Source organism: Miscanthus floridulus, chromosome 10 (assembly GCF_019320115.1).
Source record: "Miscanthus floridulus cultivar M001 chromosome 10, ASM1932011v1, whole genome shotgun sequence".
Classification (NCBI taxonomy): Eukaryota; Viridiplantae; Streptophyta; class Magnoliopsida; order Poales; family Poaceae; genus Miscanthus; species Miscanthus floridulus.
In genome coordinates, this window is record NC_089589.1 from 134,521,405 (window position 1) to 134,548,251 (window position 26,847).

The following is a 26,847-nucleotide window of genomic DNA, read 5'->3' on the forward strand; positions in this document are numbered from 1 at the left end:
GGTGGGCCCGCCCCACCCAATGGCTGAGGGCTAGCTCCGCCTCGCCCGACGGCTGAGGGTTGACCCCGCCTCGCCCGATGTTTAAGGGCGGGCTCCGCCCCGCCCGACGGCCGAGGGCTGGCTCCGCCTCGCCAGACGACTGCACCCTGCTCCTTCATGATGACGAGCATAGGTTATGATAGGACATTGGAGTCAACCGCAGTACCGAGGATCACGCCCTACATTCCTACAGGGAGATACCGTCAGGTTACGATGGGACAGGCGCTTTTAAGCCCTTTCCGACCTAACAGAGCCCAAACAGTGTTGTAGGGGCCGACTTTTGTCCTACAGTGTTGTAGGCGCCGCCATCAGCCCTCGGGCGCTGATACTAACATAGGCATACGACAACCGCAACAATCTAAGGAAGAACTCACATCATCTATAGTAACGGGAGTAAAGTCATTTCCTCATCTACTCCCCGCAGAGTCATGGCTCGACGCCCTGACACACCGCATCGTCCACCAGGGGAGGATGGGACATGACCACTCGCTGAGACGAAACCAGAGCTCGGCCCTATCAGGATCAACGAAACATGCTATCCCGGACACGGTCTACCATGTTAGCAGGGTAGGCACAGGGGAAAAGGAAGACCCGGCTCCCTGGAAGGACCTTCTCTACCTTTTGTTTTTTCCTCTTTCTCCCATCTGTAACCCCTGCTCCCCCCTTGGTCAATAAAAGGGAGGGCAAGGCGCCCCACCAAGGGGACTGATCGTTTTGATAGACAAGAAACAGCCAAACGGCAACCAAGCTCTTGGCGTCCTTTCGACCTTTCTATCAGAGACTTATGACCTGTCCCTCTCTCGACTGTTTGTACCCCCTACGACAAACCTTTTTCGGTACTAATAACACGAGCAGCAGCAGACTAGACGTAGGGATGTTCTACCCGAACCAGTATAAACCTTGTGTCCTTTAGTACACCATCTGAGCCTAACGCGCAATAATTATAAATTGACTAGTTGGTATTTGTTTGAAACACCGACAACTGGTGTGCGCGGCTGGCCCTATACCGAGTCTCCATCCGTCCAAGCAGTAAGTAGATGTTGCGCTTGGAAGCAAATATTGCAAGCGTATGTTTCGAGTGTTTCAGGTGTTTCAGATGTATGTTGCAAGTATTTCATATGCATGTTGCAAAAAGTAGATCGGGATATTTCGTATGTTTCAGAGGTATGTTCCAAATGTTTCATCTGTTTTTCAAACGTATGTTACAAGTGTGTTAATCTGGATGTTGCATATGTTCCAGACATATGTTGCAAGTGTTTTATGTGGATGTTGCATATGTTTTTCAATGGCGTTTCAAGTGTTTTTAGGTGTTTTTACAACTGTTTCAAACGCATGTTTCAAGTGTTTCTTTTGTCTTCAGATGTCTGTCGTAAATGTTTTATCTGGATGTTTCAAAAATAGATCAAAAATAGATTGGGTGTTGCTACAGGGACCCACGTTAGGAGGCACGGGCGACGTTCGGACAGATGTGAACCCCCATGAGGGCACGTGAATGGAGTGCAAGTGTGGACGTTAGGAACGCACGTCCGTCCAGACGTCCGGGCGCTAGCACAACCGTTTCTTGGTTGGCGAATCACAATAACAGGTCTGCCAGGGATGCACCGGTGCCGACTGCCCATGCGGTCTGCCCTCTAGATAGTTTTGGTTGGCAAACCATACAGACTGGTCGCCTAAGGTATGTACCAAAACAAGGTACCTACGTAGTCAGACCTCCATGTAATTTTGGTCTGTGCCCATCGGCTTAGCCGACTTGTCAAACCGGCTAAGCTAGTTTTGCTGGCCGATGCCCAATTTGGGCATCAACATATGCTCCCGTTGCCTTTTGGTTAAACTACGTGTAACAATTGCATATATAGTCCGAGGTCAATGTAAATATTCAGAACATTGGCCATAAAAGTAGTAACAGTCATAACCTCACTTACCGGCCATATGCAAACTAAGTATCTTGCCATATGCTCCGATAGTGTTTCTTCAAATATCCACCATTAAGGGCCCTTGGTAGATGATCACCTTGCAAAGTCTCCAGCACATCAGAATTTCCCATAATTACTTTGATAACTCTATATGGACCTTCCTAGCTTCGAGGAGGAGATTGCGAACATATGTTATGTGCCCATATGTGATCGATGAGTGATGGGTGATTCTTGAGAGATGATCAACGAGTCAATCGTGAGAGGTGCTGCTACGTGTGGCGTGAAGACCTGCCGACGAGCTGGCCTCTCGCAACGTGCGATTGATCCCGTAGACACGCGTCACGCCGGCTCCACGCAATTCTTTCTCTATAATTCATGTTCTTGTCTAAGCATCTGCTTTGCTTTATTTGTTCGTGTGCGAAAAAAGATCCAAAGTATTGGTAGTGTCTGCTTGCATTGCCCAGCTGGTACGCAACGTAGCGCAGATGTGTCGGCAGTGGGCATGCTGCTTGGATATATAGAGTTCCAGCGTTCTCGTGACATGCATATGCATGCATGTGATTAAGCAAGGTAGGCGGGTAAGGTCATAATAACCATATCAGTCAAGTGACCGAGACGACCAATGGCAATGGTACCCGTCTTGCCCATTTTACTACTACTCCTACCCTCAGCCAGTTACTACTCTGCAGTTGCTCACGCAGAAGTTCGCCATGGAGACTCGCTCAAGCAACGCGGCGTCTGCTCCGGACTCAGGGGTAAGAATGCTGCTAGCTAGCTATTGGAAGCTCGCACTCCTCCTTCAAATTGTTGTAACTAACTTGGCTGTGATGATCGACTCGAACGAATGCATGCAGCGTCTCCGCCCTCCAACGTCACGTGGTTGCTGTTGCACCACCGGCACGGCCCGTGCTCGCCGTCGTCGTCGTCCCACTCCGCCGGGAGCAGGAGGAGGAGTAGACGACGGACCTCCACGACGTTGGCCAGCAGCCTTATTGTTCTCCGCAGGGACCAACTCCGCGTCGACGACATCGTCCGAAGGGCGGTGGAGGTCGTCGACGACGTGATGGTCCCAACCGCGCTTGGAACCTCAGTGAACACGCTGGAGTACGTCGTCACCGTGGGTCTAGGCACGCCGGCGGTCCACCAGACCGTGCTCATTGACACGGGCTCCGACCTCTCCTGGGTCCAGTGCCGTCCTTGCCCGGTGCCACCGTGCCACCGACAGAAGGACGCCGTCTTCGACCCGAGCAAGTCGTCCACCTTCGCCTCCATCCCTTGCGGCTCCCCAGCCTGCGCGCGGCTCGGTGCTCAGTATGCCAGTGGCTGCTCCAGAGGCGGTCAGTGCGGCTACGCCGTCAACTACACTGACGGCTCCAGCACCACCGGCACGTACAGCTCCGACACCCTCACGATGACCTCCTCCGGCTCCGGCGGCGTGGTCAGCGGCGGCTTCACGTTCGGCTGCAGCCACTCCGAGCCGGGCTTCTCCGACCCTGACCGGACAGACGGGATCCTCGGGATTGGCGGTGGGGCGCAGTCTCTGGTGTCGCAGATCCGGAGAAGAGTCTTCTCCTACTGCCTCCCCCGGGCGTCGAGCCACACCGGGTTCCTCACGCTCGGCGTGCCGCGCATCTCTTCCTCGAGGTTTGCCGTGACGCCCATGCGCAGATTCAGAAAAATCCCCACCTTCTACGTCGTGATCCTGCAGGCCATCACCGTGGCCGGACGGCGGCTCGACGTGCCCCCCTCCGTGTTCTCCGCGGGCTCCATCATGGACTCGGGCACCATCATCACCCGGCTGCCGCCGACTGCGTACAGCGCGCTGCGGGCGGCGTTCAGGGCCGAGATGAACATGTACCGGCTCACGCGCCCCTTCAGCATACTCGACACCTGCTTCAACCTCACCGGCGTCCGCCGCGTCCAACTGCCTAGGGTCGCCCTCGTCTTCGATGGGGGCGCCACCGTGGAGCTCCACTCCTCGGGCATCTTGCAGTACAGCTGCCTCGCCTTCGCGCCCAACGATGACGACACCACCCCGGGGATCATTGGCAACGTGCAGCAGAGGACCCTGGAGGTGTTGTACGATGTCGGCGGCATGGCTGTAGGATTCCGGCGTGGCGCGTGCTGACAACTGATCCACAACTACTGTGCAAGCCTGCGTTCCCCGGGACACAATGTTGACCTAAACAGTGGCAGAATCAGTAATTTTGATTAAGGGAGCCGGACAAATATAATGATATCTCTAAGTATGATATATATATATATATATATATATATATATATATATGGAGAGTATATTTAGTAGCCAGCTACAAAACAAGTTATTCTGTAGCCACATCCATTTACGATAATTTTATATACTAATTTACGATAGTTGAGTTACTATAACACATGGGGATATTTACCATAACGTTATAGTAAACCACTTAGTAAGAAGTTACTATAATCTCGTAAATTAACATAGTAATTATCGTAACTCAAAGTGGCTACAAAATAAATTATTTTGTAGCCAGCTACAGAGTAGTAGTTCTCTCTCTCTCTCTCTCTCTCTATATATATATATATATATATATATATATATATATATATATATATATATATGTGTGTGTGTGTGTGTAAGTAAGTGTATGTCTCATTTTTTTTCAATGTTTCTACGTATATACTTAGTATTTCATAATAAATAAAAATCATAATATTATAATAAAAAGTGGGTCCACTGATTTCTTGTTGTGTTTTAAATTGAAATATTTTAAGGGTTATTAAAATAAATTTCCACTGCATTGTGGGGGCCGGAGCACCGCCCGTGTTGGGCCGCCCCTGGTTCCACCGCTGGATGTACACAGTGCAGTGCGCTGCCACTTGACAAGTTTCACACTTCATATCGCGCGTGCTTTACTCTTTTCTTCTCAGAACTGAATGTTCTGCGTGTAGCTTGGTTTGCATTTTTTAAAACTTGTACCATGTCCAAGGTGAGCTATGGGGACGCCATGCTAGCCAGCTCTAAACTTGTGCCATGTCCACGGTGATCTGCCGGAGGGGGTCCATCCCACCGGATATCTTGCTCTAGACGGTGAAGCATAATCCAATGAGCACGAGGCGCTGATGCCAACTGGAAGAATGGGCAAGAGAGGAGTGAATAATTGGGGTAATCTAACATTTTTCGTAACATATTAAATCCAACTGCTTAGCCTATTTCACCCCTCACTACTACACAAAAGATTATGCGCAGCGTTGCATTTTTGCACTCCGTGGCGGTCACCTATTTTCGCCCGCTGCGGTAAATGCCACCATTTACCGCGGCAGGCATTTTTTATTTACCGTGGCGGGCACTTTTGCCCGTAACGGTAAACCGATTTACCGTAGCGGGCGTCTTAAGATGCCTGCCACGGAAAATATGTATTTTCCGTGGCGGGCGTGTTAAGACGCCCGCCACGGTAAATCGATTTACCGTGGCGGGCATCCTATAATGCCCGCCACGGTAAAAGGCCGAGGCCCAACAGGCCCAGGGCGAGGCACAATAACTGGTCTCCATATAAAATGAGCACTTTAGGAGTTTAGGGTTTCAGTTCACTCACTCCTCTCCACCGATAGCGCCGCAGTCACTCCTCTCCTGTCGCGAGCCTCTCTCCTCCCGTCACCATCTCCTTCCACTGCATTTCCACCAGCACGGCGCTCTCCCTCCCTCTCTTCTCTCCCACCGATCCCTCCCTCTCCCTCCTCTCTCTCTTTCGAGCGGGGCGTTGAGCGCGGTGGCTCGTGGGACGGCAACGACGAGCCCGTCCTGAGGCGGATCTGGCCGGTGGCAGCGCGCGGTGACCGGATCCGGCCGGTGACGGTGTCCCGAGGCGGATCCGGTCGGTGGCGGCGCGCGGTGGCCGGATCCGGCGGGCGAGGACGGTTCGGCGCGGCGGCCTCCCTCCACCACGGCAGGATCTCCACCACGGCCACGACGCCGGGATCCACCACGGCTACGACGCTGGGACCTCCACCACCGCGGGCGAGGACGCGTCGGCGCGACGGCCTCCCTCCACCACGGCGCGGCGGGATCCGCAAGGAGGCACGGGGATCCGCGAGGAGGCGTCGGCGTGGTCCCCTGCGAGCGACTGGCGAGGTGGTGGCGGCCCTGCAGTGGCGTCGGCGTGTCCAGCCGGCTTCTCCAGAGACGCTGGGGCCCGACCGGCTGCTCCTCTTCTCCCTCCCCGAGCGGAACGGATCTGCAGCCGTGGGAAGCCCGGATCCATCGCCGGTGGGCTCGCCAGTGGGCTCGAGAACGGGCTCGCCGGCGGGCTCCTGGTTTTTTTTGTTTTTTTTAAATGATTAACCGTAGCGGGCATCCTAACGTGCCCGCCGTGGTAAAAGTATATTTACCGTGGCGGGCTCGTTACACCGTCCGCCGCGGTAAATCGGTTAACCGCAGCGGGCAAGGCCGCCCGCCACGGTTAAGCCACGATTTACCGTGGCCTCTAGGCCGCGGCGGACGGCTTTGCCCGCCACGGAAAACCGAAAACGCCCGCCTCCAGTAAAGTTTGTGTAGTAGTGCCTTTTGCTTAACAGTGATTTCTATCTTACCCCTTAAAGAGTTTTGCAACCTAGTTCCAATTCTACATTAGGATGACAATTCTATGAATGTAATGAAATCAAAGTAATTTTACAAATGTAAATGTGTAATGTAAAGAGAGGAAAAGGAACACAACAATGTCTTCCGAGGTATCGGACAGTCGTCACTCCCCACTAGTCCTCGTGTTGGAGCACCCACGCAAGGGTATCCCTCCCCCTTGATTCGAGCAAGGATGAAGTGTTCTCTACGGGTTGATTATTCGCCACTTCGGCATAATGAATCACCCACAACTGTTTACACTATGAGTAGGATGCACGAGCGCAGCTCTTGGGAATTTGAGTTTGACACGGGCAGGGGAAGAGGAGCCTATAGACGGTGCCCCTGCCATTGGTGGTGAGCAGGTACGTAGAGGCCATCTGCGTACTACTGTTTGTCAACAGAGCTAAGGTGGACTACCAAGGAGCGAGCAGCAACGCCGAGGCTCAGGCGGCTAAAGTGAAAGGAGAGGTCAGGCCGTCAGGGGCATAAGGGTCCTTTCGCATGTTCTTACATGCCAGACTTGGGTTGGTTGCCACGCGAAAAAAACATTGGATAAAATGTAAATATTCTATCTTTCCTATGCTATATAGGGTTGTTTGGTAGGGACTCTTCCCTAGCTTGACAAAGTTGTTTTCAACTTCTCCTTCCAAACACGCCTCGATGAAATAGGATCTCCACAAAAGCTGTTTTTCAGCTTCACTCATATGAACAGTGAAGATGGGTGAAGCTGAAAATATTAACGTCTCTTAGCTTTGTTTCTGGTATCTTACCTGAAAAGCTATTTTACGATATATTTTTTAAAATAGCTTTAGCTTCAGTGACGAAGCTAAAGCTTAAAAAACTGTTTCACCAGTAAAGGCATGCGTATATAGGGACGTTTCTAGAACCGGCATCTGGAGAGTTGTCACCACTAAATGTGAGAAATAATTAAATATCCTGTGAATATTACAAAGACACTCACTGGTCAAAACCACATATGGGGGGTGGGGACAAACGCAAACTCACTCCATCAAAGGCAAAAGCTCACCATAGCTCAACAGACACAGTCGCAGACCCGCAGTCACAGCGGCGCAAGCAAAATATTAGAAAGACGACAACACTGGTCAAATTAAAAACACAGCACACAGATAGAAGCACGCACTATTCAGAAGCAGTGCTGGGTCTGGTTATGCCGGTGTGAGTGGTGAGAGTCCATAGCGCGGTGATGAACTCGCCTCCCTCCACTAGCACCTTCTCATGGCCCATGACGCGCTCCACCTCGTTGGACGGGGCCATGTAGACGATGAGCTCCGTCCAAAAGTCAGCCAATAGCTTCCAGGTTCTCTCCGGATCGCTGTCACAATACTCCCGCAGCAGATCTGCCACCTTGGCACCGTTATGCACCACCTCCTTGCTGTCTTTCCAATGCGCCGACGCCATGCCGGTTCCGGCGATGACTTGGAGCCTTGCACGCCAGCGAAAGAAGTAGTAGGCGCCGCAGCTGAGCTTGCGCTTGAGCTCCGCCTTCATGGCCTCAAAGACTTTCTCCGTCTTGTCCGGGTTGTCGGGGAGGAGCTCATGGTGGAAGGCCACGAGGTAGGCGCAGTACCTGGACAGCCTCGTCGCCACTCTGCTGTCGTCCTTGCTGCCGCTCCTGGGCGGGCACGCCTCCTCGAGGAGGCTGGTGGCGACGTGCCATGTGAGGATGACCTCGGCAACGCTCTCGCTGTCGCACGCCCGCCGGAGCTCGGCCAGCCTCTGCTTCTGCTCCGGGAGCAAGAGCGGCCGTTCCTCTTCTTCGCGCTCAAGGACGGACTGGCCGTTGCTCAGAGGAGGGGCGCCGTCAAGGCTATGCTTCACGATGCACTCCATGATGGAGTGCTTGGCTTTGTTTGGCACCGGTGCCGTCCGCAGCAGGTACGACAGCATGGACGGCATTCCGATGCCGAGCGGCCAGCGAGTGTTGAGGACGGAGAACTGCTTGAAGCTGAGGGCCGGCTTGCTCATCTTGCTCCGCACCCACAGGATGCGCCGGACGATGCCACTGAACGTGGGGCTGCTCAGCCAGTTTGGCCTGCCCACGTAGTTGCAGAGCAGTGACACCATGAACCAGTTGGAGAGGAGGAACACGACGAACTCCCAGATCTCCTCGTACAAGAAGATGATGAAGAGGAGGAAGGTCACGAAGAAGTCGATGGTCGTGAAGAACGCGTCCGGCGACCTGAAGGATTTGAGGAGGAGGCAGGCGGTCGTGCTGACCAGACCTGATGATATGGCGAAGTTGTCCTTGCCGATGCTGCGGAAGGCGTAGCGCGCGTTGCCGTTGCCACAGAGGACGACGGTCATGAGGCACAGGCCAAGCACCACTACGGGAAGCAGCAAGTAGTTGGCGAGGAAGAAGAAAGGGCTGGCGAAGACGACAGGTATGACGGAGTGGTAGTACTCGCTGAGGAAGTTGACCTCCATGTTCATCACCTGGAACACCGCGTCCACCATCTCCTCCTTACCGTTGTATACGCCGTTGAAGATGAGGTCACGGCAGTCCTGGGTCTCCTCCTTGGTCACCGGCAGGTGGTCGAACCTCCGCCGCAGCAGCTTGAAAAGGGCGAACGAGAGGCAGAGCCGCTTGAGCCGCTGGTCTGGGTCGATGTCGATGCTCAGATGACGCCAGATTTTACCGACGGTGACGACGGTGCCAGGGGCCATGTCCTTGAGCTTGTACCCATCGGCAGTGGCTTCCAGGATGAGCTCTTGTTCTCCCATCACGATGAAGTCGGACGTCCTTAGCAGGTCGTCCCCGACTCCGACTCCGACTCCACCTGGGTCGTTGCCGCTGCCGCCGGCGTGCTCGACGATGACGTGCTGCTGCTGCTGCTCTCGCCGCCGCCGCGCCCTCCGAGACATGTAGGAGGTGATGAGCCGGGCATTCTTGCCGTGGGCATACGACCGCTTGCCAACCTCCGTAAAGGCTATCCTCTGCACCACCTTGGCGGCGCAGAGGATCCAGAGGATGCCGAAGACAGCCTTCCGGCCAGCGCTCTGGAAGCTGAAGAAGACCAAGCTCCCCAACCAGATGACGCGCCCAGCGCGCTGGATTGTGCTCGAGTACCCACGCATGTGGATCTCGTCCACCTTCTTGCGGAGGAGCTCCACGAGGAGCATCCACACCAGTATCACGCCGGCGCGCAGAGAGAGGTCGGACTTCTGGCCCACCGCCGCCCGGCCGGCGCCGGCCTTCACATTCTTGGCTTCCGAGAAGAGGTAGGACATGACTGGGAGGAAGAGCGAGAGCGCCGAGGAGATGAGGATGCGGATTCTGGGGTCCAGGATGGCGCTGACATCGGAGAAGCGGCTGAAGAGGTTGAGGTTGAAGAAGACGCCGGCGAGGAGGAACATGATGACGGAGGCCGCCACCATGGAGACCTCATTGCTCTGATCGGTGAAGCTACTCGTGAGGTTAGCAGCGTACCTATCAATTTCTGGGTTTTGGCAAAAGTGCTGCACAAGAAGATCATAATGGTTCGTTTGGTTGCTCATCGTACGTTCTACCTGATACTGCGGGCGCGCGAGTGATGGATGGTTTCAGCCTGCACCCACCATGAACGCCCATCGTGTAGTTTATATATGCAGAAGGAGCGTCTTTGCATGCGGGCAAAGCTCACATCCGAAGCCGAAGAGAATGTAGGCATTGCGTGGTAGCGCGGCAAGGTTTGCTCGATCGATCTCCTTTGCATCTGATGCTGGACAGCTGGAGTGCCGCGGCGTAAATTGCATCTTCCATGATGAGCACGGCTTGATGGAAATTGAACTACCAGTTAAGTCGTTTCTTTTTAATTTTATGTTTGCCAAAGGTCCAATAAAAGACAAGGAACATTGTACGAGCCGAATTGAACAGGGGAAAGCTAAACTCTCCTGCTGAGTCCGCCCCCACCGGAATAAGATTATTGTATAGACCCGGAGTCCAATTCTCTCCCATGGACCCAACCCTACCTTGGATGTGTCCTATTAAGCATCAGAAATACGATACAACACACATATATTTTAGCAAAAAAAACACATGTATTTTTTTATATCTCTCTCCCTCTCTCTTGACTCTTTATTTATGATTGATGCGATGCTAACAAAGGTAGAAAAGAGCAGAGATTATGTCAGCTCACGCCATTTCCGATCCATGACTGCAGGTGAGGCAGACGCCAAGAGGGCAGCGGCACACCTACGGCGCCGTCGAGGAAGCTCCGGCTGTTCGGCGTCAACCTCGATTGTGGCCTAGAGCCCAAACCAGAGACGCCGACGGCAATGTACGGCTACATGCACCAGAGTCCCTACGTATACGCAGCAGTGTCCGCCGTTCCCAGTTACTGGTGGTGGATCTATGATTTGTTTTTCCATAGAAAAAAATTTGTGATCTGTGATCTGTGGAAGCTGAAGGCTGGAGGTAGAAGATGGGTGGAGGCTGTTGGATCTTAATCCTATGATGAAAAAAATTTATGTGTTGAAACTACATAAAACACATGGTTGTGTAGTAGACAGACTTATTAAGCATTACCTTATTTAAATCAAGTAGATCAGTCGTGTGTTCAGGTACGCTTGTCATCTATATATCCATGGTAGGGGTCTACGTGAGAGAACTGGACCCCGGATCCATGCAATTTTATTCCCCACCACCACCCGAACCACATTTCTGTGTGGCATGGCACCGAAAATTTTCTCAAAGTACAATCTTAGCTTCACTGTCTTCTCCATTTTATTGATCTCTACAAGATCTGCCTCCATCCTTCGGCGTGTTATTGTAGCCAAGATAAATAGATGCGTTACTCAAAGAAACACCTGCCATCACTGTCGGTCGCAGACCAACCATCTCATTGCCTGTTTATGGAGCCAACAGGGAACTCAATAGCCATGCTTTGTAGCATCAGTGTGGTTTGAACCGGTAGTAACAGGACTATCACTATCGGTTCGTGGCTACAAGAGCCGGCACTAACATTTTGTGGGATTTGTAAATACGATATTGTTTCGCCCGTAGCCTACTTACCATCTTACCTATGCAACAACTTGTGACTACATAATAGGTACTATTAATTTCCTTTGACTTCATACTTACGATCTTATACTACGTAGTTGACAATCTAAACGATGTCAAATGAAAATATTGTCCACTAACAAATTATATACCTTGTCAAGTATTATAAGTTACATACGGCTTGATTACATCCTAGATTGTTTAATAGGCCTAAGAAATTAATATAACATTTGGTCATATAAACGATTTCATATAAAAAAGTTGTGAGCTACAAGGTTTTAGGTCTTATCGGGCTGTTCAATTTTGATATAAAACTTGTTTTCTTCTGACTTCACATGAAAAAATTATGGTTTTTTCGCTCGACCCAATGGGTTTTCACTCGTAGTCCTATCCGTGACCAAATATTGTTATCACTGCCTGTTCATGCCTACCACCAGCGGTGAAAAATCACCTATCATTACCGGTTCTAACTACGAACTAGTAGTAATAGTGGTGGCCGTGATAGGTGTTCTTCATCATTAACACCATGACAATTCAAATCCATAAATTTGTAATGTATATGATTGAACCATTTTCAAACTTACCTATAATAGATGATACTGTGGGCAATGGTTTAAGCATGCACCCATGGTATTATTACTAATTAGAGGGCCAATAAAGCATACACATTAATTCTCATGATGAAAAAATATAGGGGTTTGCTAAATTTCATATGACTGAATTCTAGTTTTCTTTCAGCCGACGGTTATTGCATATATTTTATACTAAAATTATAGATTTAGTTCGTCGCAATTTCTGTAGACACAATCTGTAATTTTTGGTTTCGAGAACGAAAAACCTCGTTAGATAGGACCACAAACCAGACAAAATCCGATGTGTTGGCACAGAGGCAATTTAACAATTTACAATTATTACTATTGTTAGACAAGGACCAAAATTTAATATGTTATTGACACAAAGACAAATAACAAATCATAAAAGTGACAATTTACTTGTACTAATTGGTAGTACAGGAGTGTTGCCTAAAATAATCTTAAAATTCAGACACCTGAAATACAGGAGAAGTGAAAAATATAAGTTATAGGAAAATCAGAAGCATCCAACCACCTATCTATTAGCCTCGAACAATAGTAGCCATTACATCTATTATGTTTTCTAAGAAATTACGCACGTTTCCTTTATAAACAATTGCATAAAGTAACGGAAGTTTGCATTAAATTTGGACGTGTCTAAACAGTCAACTGGTTAAAAATGTTGATGCCCAAAAATGTGCCAAAGTGGAAAATGGACAATGCTAATAAGTTCCTGGCATCAAGGAGGCATTGGAAAATATTTTGCGCAGCAAGCATCAAAGCTCAAGTGAAGGAGGAGGAAAAGCGGCGCCAACACTGCCCAAACCGGTTTTTCTGTTTTGCCCAGCCGGCCACCGTGCCTGGCCCCGAGGAAACTGGCTAGGTCGGATTTCATGTCTTATTCCAAACTGATTGGTTTGCAAATCAGTTTTAGGTCTATTCTTAGCGTGGGAAACTTGGAGATTACTGTTGGAAAAAGAGATTTCCAGCAGGTGGGATAAGGAAGGACTAATGGAGGCCTTTGCCCGGCCAAGTGCCCTGGGCGAAGGCATGAAGTGTGGAGAGTGGGCCCAAGCCAGATTAGAGTTTCATAAATGTATTCAACCACCACCCTTTGTACAGAGTTTGAGTCCCCCTTTTATAGGACACTGCTTACTAAGGCAACTCTTTACAATTCTACCCCTTGTCGGTTATAGTACATCCCCGGAATATTCCTATACTAATACGAACCGCTTGGGGTACTTTGGGTGCCATCTTCTTCAACCTTTTTGCTTGATGGGCCGCTACCATGAGTCTGTTTGCGGCCCATGGCATGGCACCGCCGCCCTGCAGGAAGTCCCTCGGCTCCTAGAACCTTCGCCCGGGATGACCTTCGCCCGTACCTTCACGCTGACTCTTGTAGCCTTCGCAGGTGTCGCTCGAGCCTTTGCCTTCGGCTGCATCTGGGCGCCTTCGCCGTACTTTCCGGACCTTCACTCAGGGTGTCCGAACAAGTGGAGGTTCGGTCCTTCTTTTCCTGCACAATGCTCACAGAACATGGTTAATCATTAGTTCTTAGCGCCATTGCGATCCTTGGAGCCTCCGCGACTCGTAACCGTGTCCCAATAGTTGCCCCCTGACGGCATGGTCTGATGCTGGCGGGCCTTGTCCTCAAAATCTGGCCCTTAGGTTCTGAGGCACGAAGGCTTTTGTGTATGCGGAGGCTTCGCCTCCTTCCCCCTAGGTCACCCGGATCAGACCGTTGTGTTGTTGATGTGTCACTATTTGATTGGCTGCGGTGGCTCTACAACCGATGCGCTGCCGAGCAGACGCGACCGTTGGCTTTGGAAGTTGAAGCGATAGGGCGGGGGCTATATAAGGGGGTGGTAGGTGATGGCCTCCCCATCCCCATCTGATCCATCGCTTTTGCCACAGTCGCTTTCTAGGTTCTTTCTTCTTTGCTTGACCTTCGCTTAGTTGTCGCTTGCCTTCGCTTCCTATTGTTGTTGCTTGATCTTGGAAGTGGCTTTACCTTTTAGCCCTCCTCCCTGCTGGCTACTTTTTTTGGTCCGTATCGCCATCTTCTCGGCGTTAGAGCGAGTAGGTGGCCTACGCATTTTGAGGAGTGCATGATTGCTAGTGCGGAGGCTCAGGAGCTTGAGGAGGATCTTGCTGGGGTTGAGGCTTCCGTTGGTGATTTGATTGGAGCTAAGGAAGTGGAGGCCATGGTTGGAAAGACCTAGGACTTTGGGCCTTCGCTAATGACCAAGAGGATGATCCTTCAACTCGAGAAGGATGAGTGCATCCCTCAAGGCTGGGCTAAACTTCCGCAGGGCGAGACGGTACCTGAGCCTAGTAAGGATTATGCTATTGTTTTCAAGGACTTCTTTGCTTGTGACCTGCGCCTTCCCTTTGTTAAGTTCCTACGTGAAGTACTTGAGGAGTTTGATGTTTAGATTCACCACCTCACCCCCAATGGATTTCTTACTTTGAGTAAGTTTTGCTATGCCTGCGAGCCCTACGGTGCTAAGCTGGATCTGGTTACCTTTTGCACTTATTATGAGCTTCAGCGCTAGCCTAAAAAGGTGGGCGATAATGAACTCATAGCTTAGTATGGCAGTTGCGCATTTATGGCGAAGAGGCAGCAAGGAGAGTCTTGGCTAGAGATCTCATATTGTTAGAAGAACAAGTGGGACAAAGATTGGATGCGCTATTGGTTTTACGTCCAGACCTTCGGTGTTACTTCTACCCATGAAGATGGGAAGAATATTACTCGTTATCCCCTTGCCTCTGTGATGACCGAAATGAAACCGTTAATGAAGGTGACTCCTAGTGAAGAGATTACGCCTCATAGAGAGGCATGCAATAAGGCCTTCACCTTGGTTTGTCGGTACTCCGGAGGCCGTGACCTTGTGGAAGAAAAGGCTGCTGCCAAGTTCTGGCCCCTTGGGAAGTATAAGCCTTCGTTTAAGATAGAGATGGTGAATCTGGATATTTATGGCGAAGCTGAAGGGGTTCCTTTTCCCATTTTAGGATAGCTTTATCGGAGGAGCAGACTTTCGAGGATTTTGTTGCTGCCAAGGAACAAGAGGCATGGGAGATTGTTGGTGACATAACCAACAAGGAATTTCTTGCACGGAGGGCTATTGCGGGCACTATGCCCTAGCAAAAGCGCGTGTTCAAAGAGTTGGGGATACACCACACGAAACACAAGGTTCCTACGAAGGTGTTGAAATCCCTAGAGGATAAGGCAAGGAAGGCCACCGCAAAGAATACAACTGCTAAGGCAGAGACGAAGAGGAGAAGGGGGGCTGGAACTTCTAAGGTTGTCAGCAAGAGGCGGAAGACCGCTCCCACCTCCGCCGCTGCCTCCGCTGGTGTTGATGAGGGGTTTGCAGAGAATGTTGGCGGAGGCTCAGCCTCCATTGACGTTGAGACAGAGGGCGAAGGCTCTGCTACTGATTTGGATCTTGGGGGCGACGACTTCATCGAGACTGCCCTCCAAGGAATGGGTGGCAGTGCTGCTGCTGAACCCTCCGTTGTGGTTCCTATGCCCAGTGTTTTGGATGATGATTCTTCTGGCTCTGAAGAGGAGATTGGTGGAGGCAACACGTCCACGCCAAAGGATGCGGCGGTCATTGGTATGGAGCGCCGCTGCCCTACTATTGGTGGTACCATGGAGGTGTTGGAGGGCGAGGTGGAGGCTCCCTCCGGCTGCTTCATTCTATAGCATGGTGTACCGGGCCTCGGCGCGACGTAGTGGGGACGCTGGTACCGCGGATGCCGTTCCAGACCCTTTGCATTTGGGTGAGTTGCCTTTTAACTTTGTGTTTTCCTTGTTGTTTGTGTTTTTAGTTTTATCAGGACTTGACTTATTTTGATTGTTTCAGCGGGTTTGATGAAGGCTACCAGGAACCCTACTGAGCCTGCCGATCAGGATCTTGCTTGGCTTGGTTTGGGAGCTCCCTCGAGGCCGCCGCTTGCGGGCGTGAATCCTGGTCCATCTAGCCCAGGCTAGGCTGGTGGTGAAGGTTACGTTCGCTTCTTGTTTTTGTTTCTACATTATCTCCGTTTTATTCTGGTTCTGCCGATGTTTAGTTGCTGTTCCAGGTGCCTCCGATGACACAATAAGTGGGTGGGTGGATGTCCTTCAAGCTGTTTATAATGATATTAGAGGTTGTTATTTCTACTTTTTGTTTTCTTTCTTTTGGTCTTAAGTCTCTTACGCTTGATTTTTGTATTAGGCCGCCTTGGCCACCACTTGAAGAATGTTGATTACTTCAAGCTGCTACGGATGAATTTAGAGTAGCAATGCGTGGTATGTTTCTTGTTTGCTTTTCCTACCATTGTTCTGCTGTGCCATGGCTGACCTTTGTCTTGATAGAGCCATTATCTTTCGGAAGCCATCGAGGAAAGTGGCACGCAGGAGATGGTCGACCGCAATCTGGCTATCGAGGCCCTAAAGAAAGTGGTCGACACTCTCGAGGCCGAGAAGACTTGGCTTGTAGGGGAGGTTGGTGGCCTCCGCACTGTCCAAGCTGAATTGGAGGAGCTACAAAAAAATGTTGATTCACTGAAGAAGGAGGTGGATGGCATGAAGGCTACCGAGCAATTGGCTGCTGAATGCGCCCTAAAAGCAGTTGAGATGGCCGCTAACCTTCACAAGGAGGTGGACGCGGAGACAGAATCCAGTGTGCCTTGAAGGTGCAAGTGGATAAGCTGTCTAAGCGCCTCAAGGACGCCAAGGCTATTGGATTGGCCATGGCTCACCTCTATGTGGGTGCCCTCAAACAATTCGGGAGCTCTACGTCGTCGCTGCCTTCTAAGCCTTTGGAGTTCAATATCTTTTCCAGGATGAAGGCCAACTTCCTGAAGCTCCCTGACTTTGTTGGCGGCACTATCGATTTTGGTGCCCTGGCCTCCGCCACCAACCTTTCCAAGATGCTAGCGTAGGACAGCTGCCCGCGTGCCAAAGATGTGAAGGAAAGAGACCTTGAGGGCTCTGCCGATCGTGGAGTGATTTCGTGCGATATCAGGAGATCGGTCTGCCACTTTCTGAAGTCATTCTGGGTAAAGTTTGGCCGGGTGGAGGCTCGCTCGATGGCGGAGGCACAACAAGCTGAGGTTGTTTTTTTTCTTCATTGTTTATAGTTTTTTTGCTTAAGCTTTTGTCGCTTGTTTGTTGTTTTTATAACTTTGTGTTGTTTTTGCAGAAGTCACGGAGGATGGAGGCTGTGCGTGGTACTGCTGGGGCGCAGTCTTCCTAAGATACAAAGACAATGGCCCCTAAGGCTCCTTCCCCTGCTGCCGAGGTCTAGAAGTCCAGGGAACCTACGCCTACGCCTGCTGACCCAGAGGTGTAATGGCTAGGTTTTAGCTAGTTTTCTAGGCTTGGTTGAAGACGATGTGCTGCAAATGCACTCCCTTTTGTGTATACCGAGGTCTGAATTGTGAATATGTCCTGCGCGGGTCTCCTTCTCTGGGCCTGTGCAGGACGTACCCCCTATCACTATGTATCAAGATGGGATTTATGTTAGTGGTGAGCTTTGGCAATATTGGAGGAAGCTTTTCCTCGGCATTCTGTTTGTGACATGTTTGCTTTCATGAAGTACGATATTGATGATGAACGTGCGGAGTTTATTAGGTCACTGGACTAGCGAGGGCCTCGCCCTTAGTTTTATGTTGATTTGTTTGACTGGCCTTCGCGCCCTTGTAGCTGTTGCTTGGAGGGCTTTAATGCCTTTTGTGCTTTGCTCTGTTATTGCCTTCGGGCTTTTGTACTATTGCGTTTCTAATGCGCTTCTAATGCGTTGTTGTTGTAATCATATCTGCTTTTGTAATGAATTTTCCTGTATTGTTTAGCTGTGCTCTTGTTTTTATGAAAGATTCTTAATATAAGTTTTAGCTAGGCCGAAGGGTTACATTTTCTGTGGCTTACTTTCTCTCTCTTACCACCACTTCTCTCTTCTCTCGTCGACATTGAGTATGAGTCTGTGTGCTCGCATGGAAAAGGTGAGGTATTGGTCTTTGACCTTGCACGCCTTGTGGAGGATTCAGTGTCTATTTTGTCCCTCTAGCTTCCGTCTTTGTGCTTGCTTGGGGTTGACATGAATTCTCTAGCACGTCGCTGTGGAGAAACTAGAGTGCTCATGTTCGATCTTAGATATTGCCTCCGCTTGCGATTGGATTGCTTTGTTTTTGCCTTCGGCTGTGCTAGAGCAGCTATGCTCCCATCGAACATGGTTGATGTCGGGTTGCGCCAGATGGTGTGTTCGGTTGCGGGGGACGTTACGAGCCTTCATGTGATACCCTCCCGCAACCTCTGACACTGACTTCTTGCTACCGGACTATGGTCATACGACGCCCGACGGAGGTTGTACGACACCAAGTGGAAGATGCGTACAACCTCAATGTGGCCTTTGTCGGGCTGCGCGGGCTGCTAGGTTTACGAGTCTTCGCACGGTACCTTTTGCTACTTGTACGACTTAATAAATCTTGGTGGTTGGCCAATGTTTGTTGCTTAGATACGTTTTGAGGTCGTAATAAGACCGGCGGATTTCTTTGTACCTGGTGTATCTTTGTTCTTTATTTCTATTGTACCTGGGTTGTTAATCACTGACAGTCATGTGGTGCCTGATAAGGACAGGTCTTCACCACGCATTTTCTTGCCCGATGCCTACGGCGAATGTAGGTCTTTGTTAGGTTTTTTGGCCTTTTGGGTGTTTTGATGAATCCTTGATGCCTGAATGTGGACAGGGCTTTGTCAAGGTTATATGCTAATTTAGCCGTGGAGGTCGTTCCATGCTTTTAGAGCCTTCGACTAAAGTAGTGGAAGGTCCTCTTTGTCATGATGTTGTTGTCGAATGTTGTGGCTCCGTTGCTAGCCACTTTTGACAAAGACCTCTTTATATTTTTAGAGGTTTTTACATGGGTCTTGCCTCGTTAAAAACCTCACCTCAGCTGGGAGACCCCTTTGTGAGGAAAAGAGTACATGCCCTTTTGCATGAAATATAAAAAAAATATGAAAACTATGCGGTGACCTTCGCTTATAGTTCTGCGGAGGCCATCTTTTTACATTTTAGATGTAGAAGCTATGCAAACTGTCGATGTTCTAGGTATGAGTTGTTGTTTTACCTTTGTTGTCTATCAAGAAGAAAACCCTGGTCTCCCGGCGGCCTTCACCGTGTACGGACCTTCCCATTTTGGCTGGAGCTTTCCCACATTGGCCGCATTGGGCATCCTTCTGAGGACTAGGTCTCTATCTCGTATGTGCTTTCTGACTACCTAGCTGTCTCTCCACTTTTTGGTTTGCTCTTGGTATTTTGTGTTGTTTTCTACTGCTGCCAATCTTGTGCCTTTGATCATCTCCTTGGAGTATTCTTCATCTTCTACCAGGGCTTGCTTTATGACGCAGAGGCTCTGATGCTTGATTTCCTCGAGCAGCATTGCTTCTTCACCGTATAAGAGTTTGAATGCTATAAAGCATGTTGTTCTAGAGGTTGTGGTGTTGTGGGACCACACAAGCTTCAGCAGTTCTTCTACCCATTTGCCTTTTCGGAGGTTGAACAAGGTCCTTGATATTGCTAAGAATATTACTCTATTAGCTCTTTCCACCGTTCTGTTTGACTCTGGGTGGTAGACCGAGGCAAAGGCTATCTTGGTGCCTATGCTTTTGCAAAATTTCTTGAATTTGTCTAAGTCGAATTGTTTGCCATTGTCAACTATTAAGGTTCTTGGCTCTCCGAACCTACAAATAATGTTCTGCTAGAAGAACTTTTGTACTATCTCTGATCTGATTGTTGCAAGTGGATTGGCCTCAATCCATCTTGTGAAATACTCTATGGCTACTACTGCAAACTTGTTCCCCCCTGCGATGGTGGTAGTGGCCCAACAAGGTCCAAGCCCCATCTTTGCAAGGGCTAGGTGGATGGGATGAGTTGTGTGGTAGCCGAAGGTTTTGATTGTTGAGGGGAGGTGCTCTGGCATGCCTGACATGTTTTGACAATTTTGTCTGCGTCTTTGATTTGCGTAGGCCAATAGAATCCTTGTCTGATGGCCTTTGTAGATAATGCCCTTGGACCAATGTGTGAGCCGCAAATGCCTGAATGGATTTCTTGTAGAAGGTTTTTGCCTTCGCTCTGAGGTATGCACTTGAGCAATGGTTGAACAACCCCTTTCTTGTATAGTGTTCCATTTATCACTGTGTAGCTTCTTGCTCTAGCTATCATTCTTGTTGTGCTTGCCTCATCTTTTGCGTGATGTACGTTGTTTAGAAAATCTATGATCTGTTGCCTCCAGTCCTCGGACTCGGTGACTAAAACTGATTTGAATGCCTTCGTTGTCACTTGCGTGGTCAGTGCTTGAAACACTTGGTAAAAGGTTACACATGGTATGGGCAAGTTGTTTGCTGCTGCCTTTGCTAGCTCATTTGCCTCCACATTTTCTGTTCTTGGTATATACTTTAGGGTGAATCCTGAGAACCTTCGCTCTAGAGCCCTTACTGTGGCCAGGTAATTGATCAATTCTAGTTCCCGTGCTATGTATTCCTTCTCGACTTGTCCTACTATGACTTGGGAGTCTCTTTTTGTTAGTAATGTTTTTGCTCTGAGTGCCTTCGCCTTGTTGAGGCCTAATATAAGGCCTTCCTATTCTGCTATATTATTTGTTGCCTTGAATTGTAACCTTGCTGCATATTTTGTGCGGAGGTCTGATGGAGCTATCAATACGGTGGAGGCTCCGGTTCCTAGATGCCCCAAGCCCCATCTGAATAGAAGGTCCATGTTTGTACTTGGGGTTGTGAGGGTTGGTGTGCCGAAGCTGTCCAATCTGCCAGTGCTTGTGACTTGATTGTTGTTCTTGATACATAGTTGAGTTCAAACTAGGATAGTTTTGTAGCCCATTTTCCTATTCTTTCAGAGGCTTCTTTGTTGCTGAGTATGTCCCCAAGTGGTTGTGAAGAGGGCACTGTTATTTCATGTGTCTGGAAGTAGTGCTTCAATTTTTTTGAAGAAATCAACATTGCATATGCTATTTTTTCTATCTCTATATAGTTTAGCTTTTGTCCTGACAAGGCTTCTGAGATGTAGTAGATAGGTTGTTGAATGACCTTCGACTCTTGTTCTTTCTCCTAAACAAGTACCCCACTGACTCCATGGTCGGAGGCTACCACATATAGCAGTAGTGGTGCTTTAGATATGGTATTGTTACCAGGAGTTTGCTTGCCATGTAGTTCTTGAGCTGCTGGAAGGCCTTCGATTATTCTAGCCCCCATTCAACTTTGTCTCCGCCTCTTAGAGCATTAAAGAAAGGGAGAATACATTCGGCTAAACACCTAAACGACAGGTCAGAAGGGCGATCCAGTCTTTGACCAGAAGGCCTGGCCAAAGAGGAACAGCGCTCGCTTCCAACTCTAGCCTGCCTCTCCGATCAGAAGGCCTGGCAAAGGAGGAACAGCACTCACTTCTGACTCCGACCCGCTTCTCCGACCAGAAGGCCTGGCCAACACCCACCTCCGTGCTCTGACTCCGGCCCGCTTCTTTGACCGGAAGGCCTAGCCAACGCCCGCCTCCGTCTCTGACTCTGACCCACTTCTCTAACCGGGGGTACAACAAACCCCTGCTTACAGCTCTTCTCCGACCGGCGCAGTCGGAGCCAACTAGGACCAACCGATCGGGGATGCCCGCTCAATAAAGGGCCCAGGAAACAAATAGAGCAAGTAAGGCAGGACACTCAAGACAACCGCAATACCGAAGACCGTACCCTGCATGACCATAGGACAGTACTAACAAGACATGTCAGAAGGGTGCCCTGCAACCTTCCAGACATCTCAGAACCCAAACAGTGTTGAGGGCGCCGACATTTGCCCAACAGTGTTTTGGGCACCATCAATTCCCATACCAAACAAACGCGGTAAGGCCCCCCGCATGCATCTGGGCATCCACAGTGTTGTGGGCGCCGGCATTTACCATACCTAGTGAAACACGGTAAAACCTCCCACATGCATCTAACATGAACAGTATTGTGGGCACCTACATCAGCTTGTACCCGACAGCATGGGCAACAAGACTTAGTAGCACATGTACACTCTCTCTCTCTCACTTGTAAGGCCGTCCCCTTCATCTATAAAAGGGGATGCGCTCTCTCCAAGAGGATTTAGAGGATACGAACAACGACAACAGATGGATCGCTCTGATTCACTCTCTACTAGCTTTAGACACTCTAAAGCTACACAGAGCACATGCTCGAATACTCAACGCACATAGGAGCTCCCGTCACTCTCAGCCCTTCAGACTAGAGTCCGACCAGACCTCTTGCACCCCCCATCTTACTCTTACTCGTTTGTAACCCCACATCAAACTTTGAGCACCTGAGCTCAGGAATAAAGTCACCGATCGACTCAAAATGGAGTAGGGCACGTTGCCTGAACCAGTATAAACCCTGTGTCATTGAGTGATAGGTGACATCCGATCACAACGTATGGTAAAACTACAAATATTTACTTGTTGGTCACTTTCTGCACCGACACATTGCTTGAGTGATTGCATCTAGAGGCACTTGGTGTTCGTGTTTTGCTGCGGGATTCACTTGTTACTCTTGGTGGTTGCCACCACCTAGATGGCTTGGTGCAGTGGAGGAGGATTGGCATGAGTTGGTGATTGTTCATGGCCATCTCTGGTGATTGTGAGGGGACTTGTGCCTTCCCTAGCAGAGCGCCAAAAGGTAACCCTAGTGCATTGCTTGTGTCATTGAGTTACCTCACTTATGGGTAGGTGTCGGGTTCATAAACCTGGGGTCCCTAATGGGCCTACTTCCTAGCAAAAGCTCAACCCAGCAGACGACATTGCGAACGACGCGCAACTCCTAGGCCGGCCTTGATACCTAAACGATAGGTCAAAAGAGCGGTCCAGTCTCCGACCGAAAGGCCTAGAGAAGGAGGGGACAATGCTCGCTTCCGACTCCAACCCACGTCTCTGACCAGAAGGCCTGGCCAAGGAGGGGGTGACCCTCACTTCTGACTTCGACCCACTTCTCCGATCGAAAGGCCTGGCCAAGGAGGGGGCGACCCTCGCTTTCGACTCTGACCCGCTTCTACGACTAGGAATACACCGAACCTCTACTTACAACTCTTCTCCGACTGGTGCAGTCGAAGTCGACTGGGAATGACCGACCTGGGACGCCCGCTCGGTGAGGACCTAGGAAATAGGCGAAGCAAGTAAAGCAGGGCGCTCAAGTCAACCACAATACCGAGGACCGTACCCTACACACATGTAGGACAGTACTATCAGGTCATGTCAGAAGGGTACTTTATGACCTTCTAGACATGTTAGAACATGAACAGTGTTGTGGGTGCTAACATTTGTCATACAGTATGGTAGGCGCCGACATTTGCCATACAACAAGAACACAATGAAGTCTACCACATGTATCTGGGCGTCAACAGTATTGTGGGCGCCAACAAACTATCTTGTACCCATCGGCGTGGGCAACAAGACTAGGTAGCTCACACACACACACACTCTCTCTCTCTCACTTGTAAGGTCGTCCCCTTCATCTATAAAAGGGGATGCGCCCTCTCCCAACAGAGGAGGACATATAGAACAACAGACGATAGATGGATCATTCTGACTCTTTCTCTACTAGCTCTAGAACTCTAAAGCTACATAGAGCATACATTCCAACACTTAGCGCATGTAGGAGCTCCCATCACTCTTGACCCTTCGGTCCAGAGTCCAACCGGACCTCTGACACCCCCCCATCTTATTCCCACATGTTTGTAACCCCACAGCAAACTTCGAGCACCTAGGCTCAGGAATAAAGTCACCGACCGACTCAAACTGGACGTAGGGCATATTGCTTCAACCAGTATAAACCCTGTGTCATTGAGTGCTAGGCAACATCCAATCACAACGCATGGCAAAACTACAAATATTTACTTGTTGGTCACTTTTCGCACCGATAGTTGGCGTCGTCCATGGGGAAGACGTCGTACATTCACGCTTTTGGTCATCGGATGGACCACCTTTCCGCCATCTTCGGCATGACAGGCTCAAGGGATACGATTCACTTTGGCCCGCTGGAGTTTCCCACGCTCTCACGTGTATCTCACCGACTGGACGTAATCGTAGAACACCACACAAACATCCATACACATACATGCATAGCATACAATTGCATCTATATCAGAACAGTACACCAATCATAGAAAAATAAGTAAAGAGCTTGAAATACGATTCTATGCATCGCTACAAACACACAGTCGCGAGAGGCATGCTAATCGGAGCTACGGTTGAAAAGTTACAACTACCGAGAGATTTGCTTAATACATGGAAAAGAAAACTATATGCTTCATTAATTTTAACTATATAAATTCATATATGTATAAGATATTTTATAAATAATATAGATTGAATTAAGTCAATTTTAGATTTGAATTTTAAACTAAAGTAAAACAAATTATATTTTATTTATAAAATCCAGTTGCATAATCATTAATCAAGATATGATTTAAACTATGATTTTTTTAGAAATAGTAATATAGAAAACATCGATACTAATGCATAGGTCACGTCATTATGAAACCAACACAACTTGAACGGACTATTTCGGAGTTAAAATGAATAAGTTATGATTTAAACAAGTTTTCATTTAGTTAAATAATAAATTAAATCTACCGATGAATTTTAAATATTGAAAACATGCCTAACAGTAGTATAAACACGTAGAAAACGTAAATACAGTCCTAACGCAATTCAAACGGGTCAAATCGGACTTAAAACGCAAAAGTTACGCATGAAATAAGGTTTAGTGGCATTTCTGTAAATAACTTGAACTCATTTTTAAATTAAAACAATTAAAAATATGAATATACATGGTTATAGGACTGTGGGTACTAATTCTGGGAACTACAGGGACCTAAAGGAATAAAAACAGGACTAAATTGTATTTATTTTGAACTGGACTGGACTGCGGATTAATTCTCCGAAAACATAGTGTCTTAACTGCAAAACGTGTGCGGCTTGGGCTGTATGTGGTTGCTGACTGGGCTAAAACAGAAATAACCATAGATGACAGGAGCTAGCTTAAGAGATATACAAGACTCACAAAACAGTAGATCGATTACGGAAAAGTACAGGGGTTAGAACGCAAAGTGCGCGTGCACTATGCTGTGCACCGAGTCTGTGGGCCGTGAACCGGTAGAGGTGCTGTGAGAGCAGTCCACCATGGACCATGTCCACAATGGTGTATTTGGAGTTGTATTTCTAGATTTATTTTCCAAAGAAAAACGGCCATAAATGCGAGTGATGTTACGGTGATGTCAACAAGCTAACAAGCAAAATAGAGCACGAACGGCCGGGCTACTTGCTCGCTGGAGTCGCGTGTGCCTGTGCCATGGCTTGTGCACGGCAAGGCATTGCCAGTGCGAGCTCGCATCGGAAACTAGACCAAAAGACAGAGGACTTCACCATGGAACCGATGGAGAGTCCCACGTCGACGGGAGTAGGCCGGAGGGGGAGGGAGCCGGTCAGAGGCGGACGATGATGGACGGAGTTCTAGTGAGCTCGGGGAGCCCCCAAATGTCAACTGATTCCTGAAAACAAACAGCAAGGGATGAGCGGCGAGATGATGTGGTGCCAACGGAGAAGAGATTGGGGTCGCATGTGACTTTACCGATGAAATCACCGGTGGCGGTTTTGGATCGGCGTGAGCAGAGGATGGGAGAAGAAGGTCGTGCGGCGCGGCGCTTTATAGGCCAGGCTAGGCTCTGATAGAAGGAAGGGGAGTGGGGAGATCGGGCAGGATTGCCCGCCTGCCTTGCATGCGGGACGGCGGTGGATTTCCTTGTCGGGCAGCGCCATCGGTGGCAGTGGAGAAAGGAAAGCGCCGGGGAGAAAAAAGGAAAGGGAAGGGGAGGCGCTGACATGCGGGGCTAGTGCGCAGTGAGAGAGGAAAGTGGGCAGCGCGTGTGGTGAACTAGGCAGGCCGAGCTGGGCTGCGCGGTGCGGTCGGCGCATGCGGTGAAAGCGGGAAGGAAAGGAAACAGCGGCTGGGCCGCGAAGCGGGCCGAAACGAGCTGGCCATGCGGGAGAAAAAGAAAGGAGAAGAAGGAAGGGCTGTTGGGCCACTAGGCAGGCCGAGCCAGGAAGGGGGAGGAAGAAGAGGGCCGGGCTAGATCTAGAGCTGCGCTGAAAATGAAGGAAGGAAGGATTTTTCAAAATCAAATTCTTTTCCAAATCTATTTTTCAATTCTAAGTGAAATTCAAATGGAATTTGAATTCAACTTCAAATCAACTAGCCCTACACTCAACAAAAAACCATATGCTTCGACATGAATGCAACAACCATGTTTCTAAACCTTATAGTTTATATTATTTATCCAATATTTATTATTTAGCCTAAGTTAAAAATACATTGGAAATTAAATTAATGCTCAAAATTAATTGCTAATTTGTAGTTGAAATTTTTGGGTGTTACAATTCTATCCCCTTAAGATGAATCTTGTCCCGAGATTCAAAAAAGGCTAGGGACAAGGAAGGGAGACAGAACTAGGAATAGAACTTAGATAAACATTCCAACATTTCAACTTCCATTGTAAACTAGCTTAACAAGTTACACATGTCTTATCTCCAAAGCTCGAGAACAACAAGATTTGGCTACACGGACTACCCCCATAAGTTGAGGGATATAGCTGTCTTGAATACAGTAACTTTAAACTCAAGGGCACAACCAAACTTCATATGAAACCCCCAT

At 49.2% G+C, this 26,847-nt stretch overlaps 2 protein-coding genes across 2 annotated transcripts; one reads left to right on the forward strand and one right to left on the reverse strand.

The window, feature by feature from the left end:
- Positions 1–2,250: 2,250 nt before the first annotated feature.
- Positions 2,251–4,433, forward strand: LOC136485775 (aspartyl protease family protein At5g10770-like). Its single transcript, XM_066482614.1, has 2 exons — positions 2,251–2,707; positions 2,807–4,433. The coding sequence occupies exons 1-2, from the start codon at positions 2,575–2,577 to the stop codon at positions 4,078–4,080; spliced, it is 1,407 nt and encodes a 468-aa protein (XP_066338711.1). The 5' UTR covers positions 2,251–2,574; the 3' UTR covers positions 4,081–4,433.
- A 3,028-nt stretch (positions 4,434–7,461) lies between these two features.
- LOC136485776 (uncharacterized) lies at positions 7,462–10,324 on the reverse strand. Its single transcript, XM_066482615.1, has one exon. The coding sequence runs from the start codon at positions 10,063–10,065 to the stop codon at positions 7,690–7,692; it is 2,376 nt and encodes a 791-aa protein (XP_066338712.1). The 5' UTR covers positions 10,066–10,324; the 3' UTR covers positions 7,462–7,689.
- Between the last annotated feature and the right edge of the window lie 16,523 nt (positions 10,325–26,847).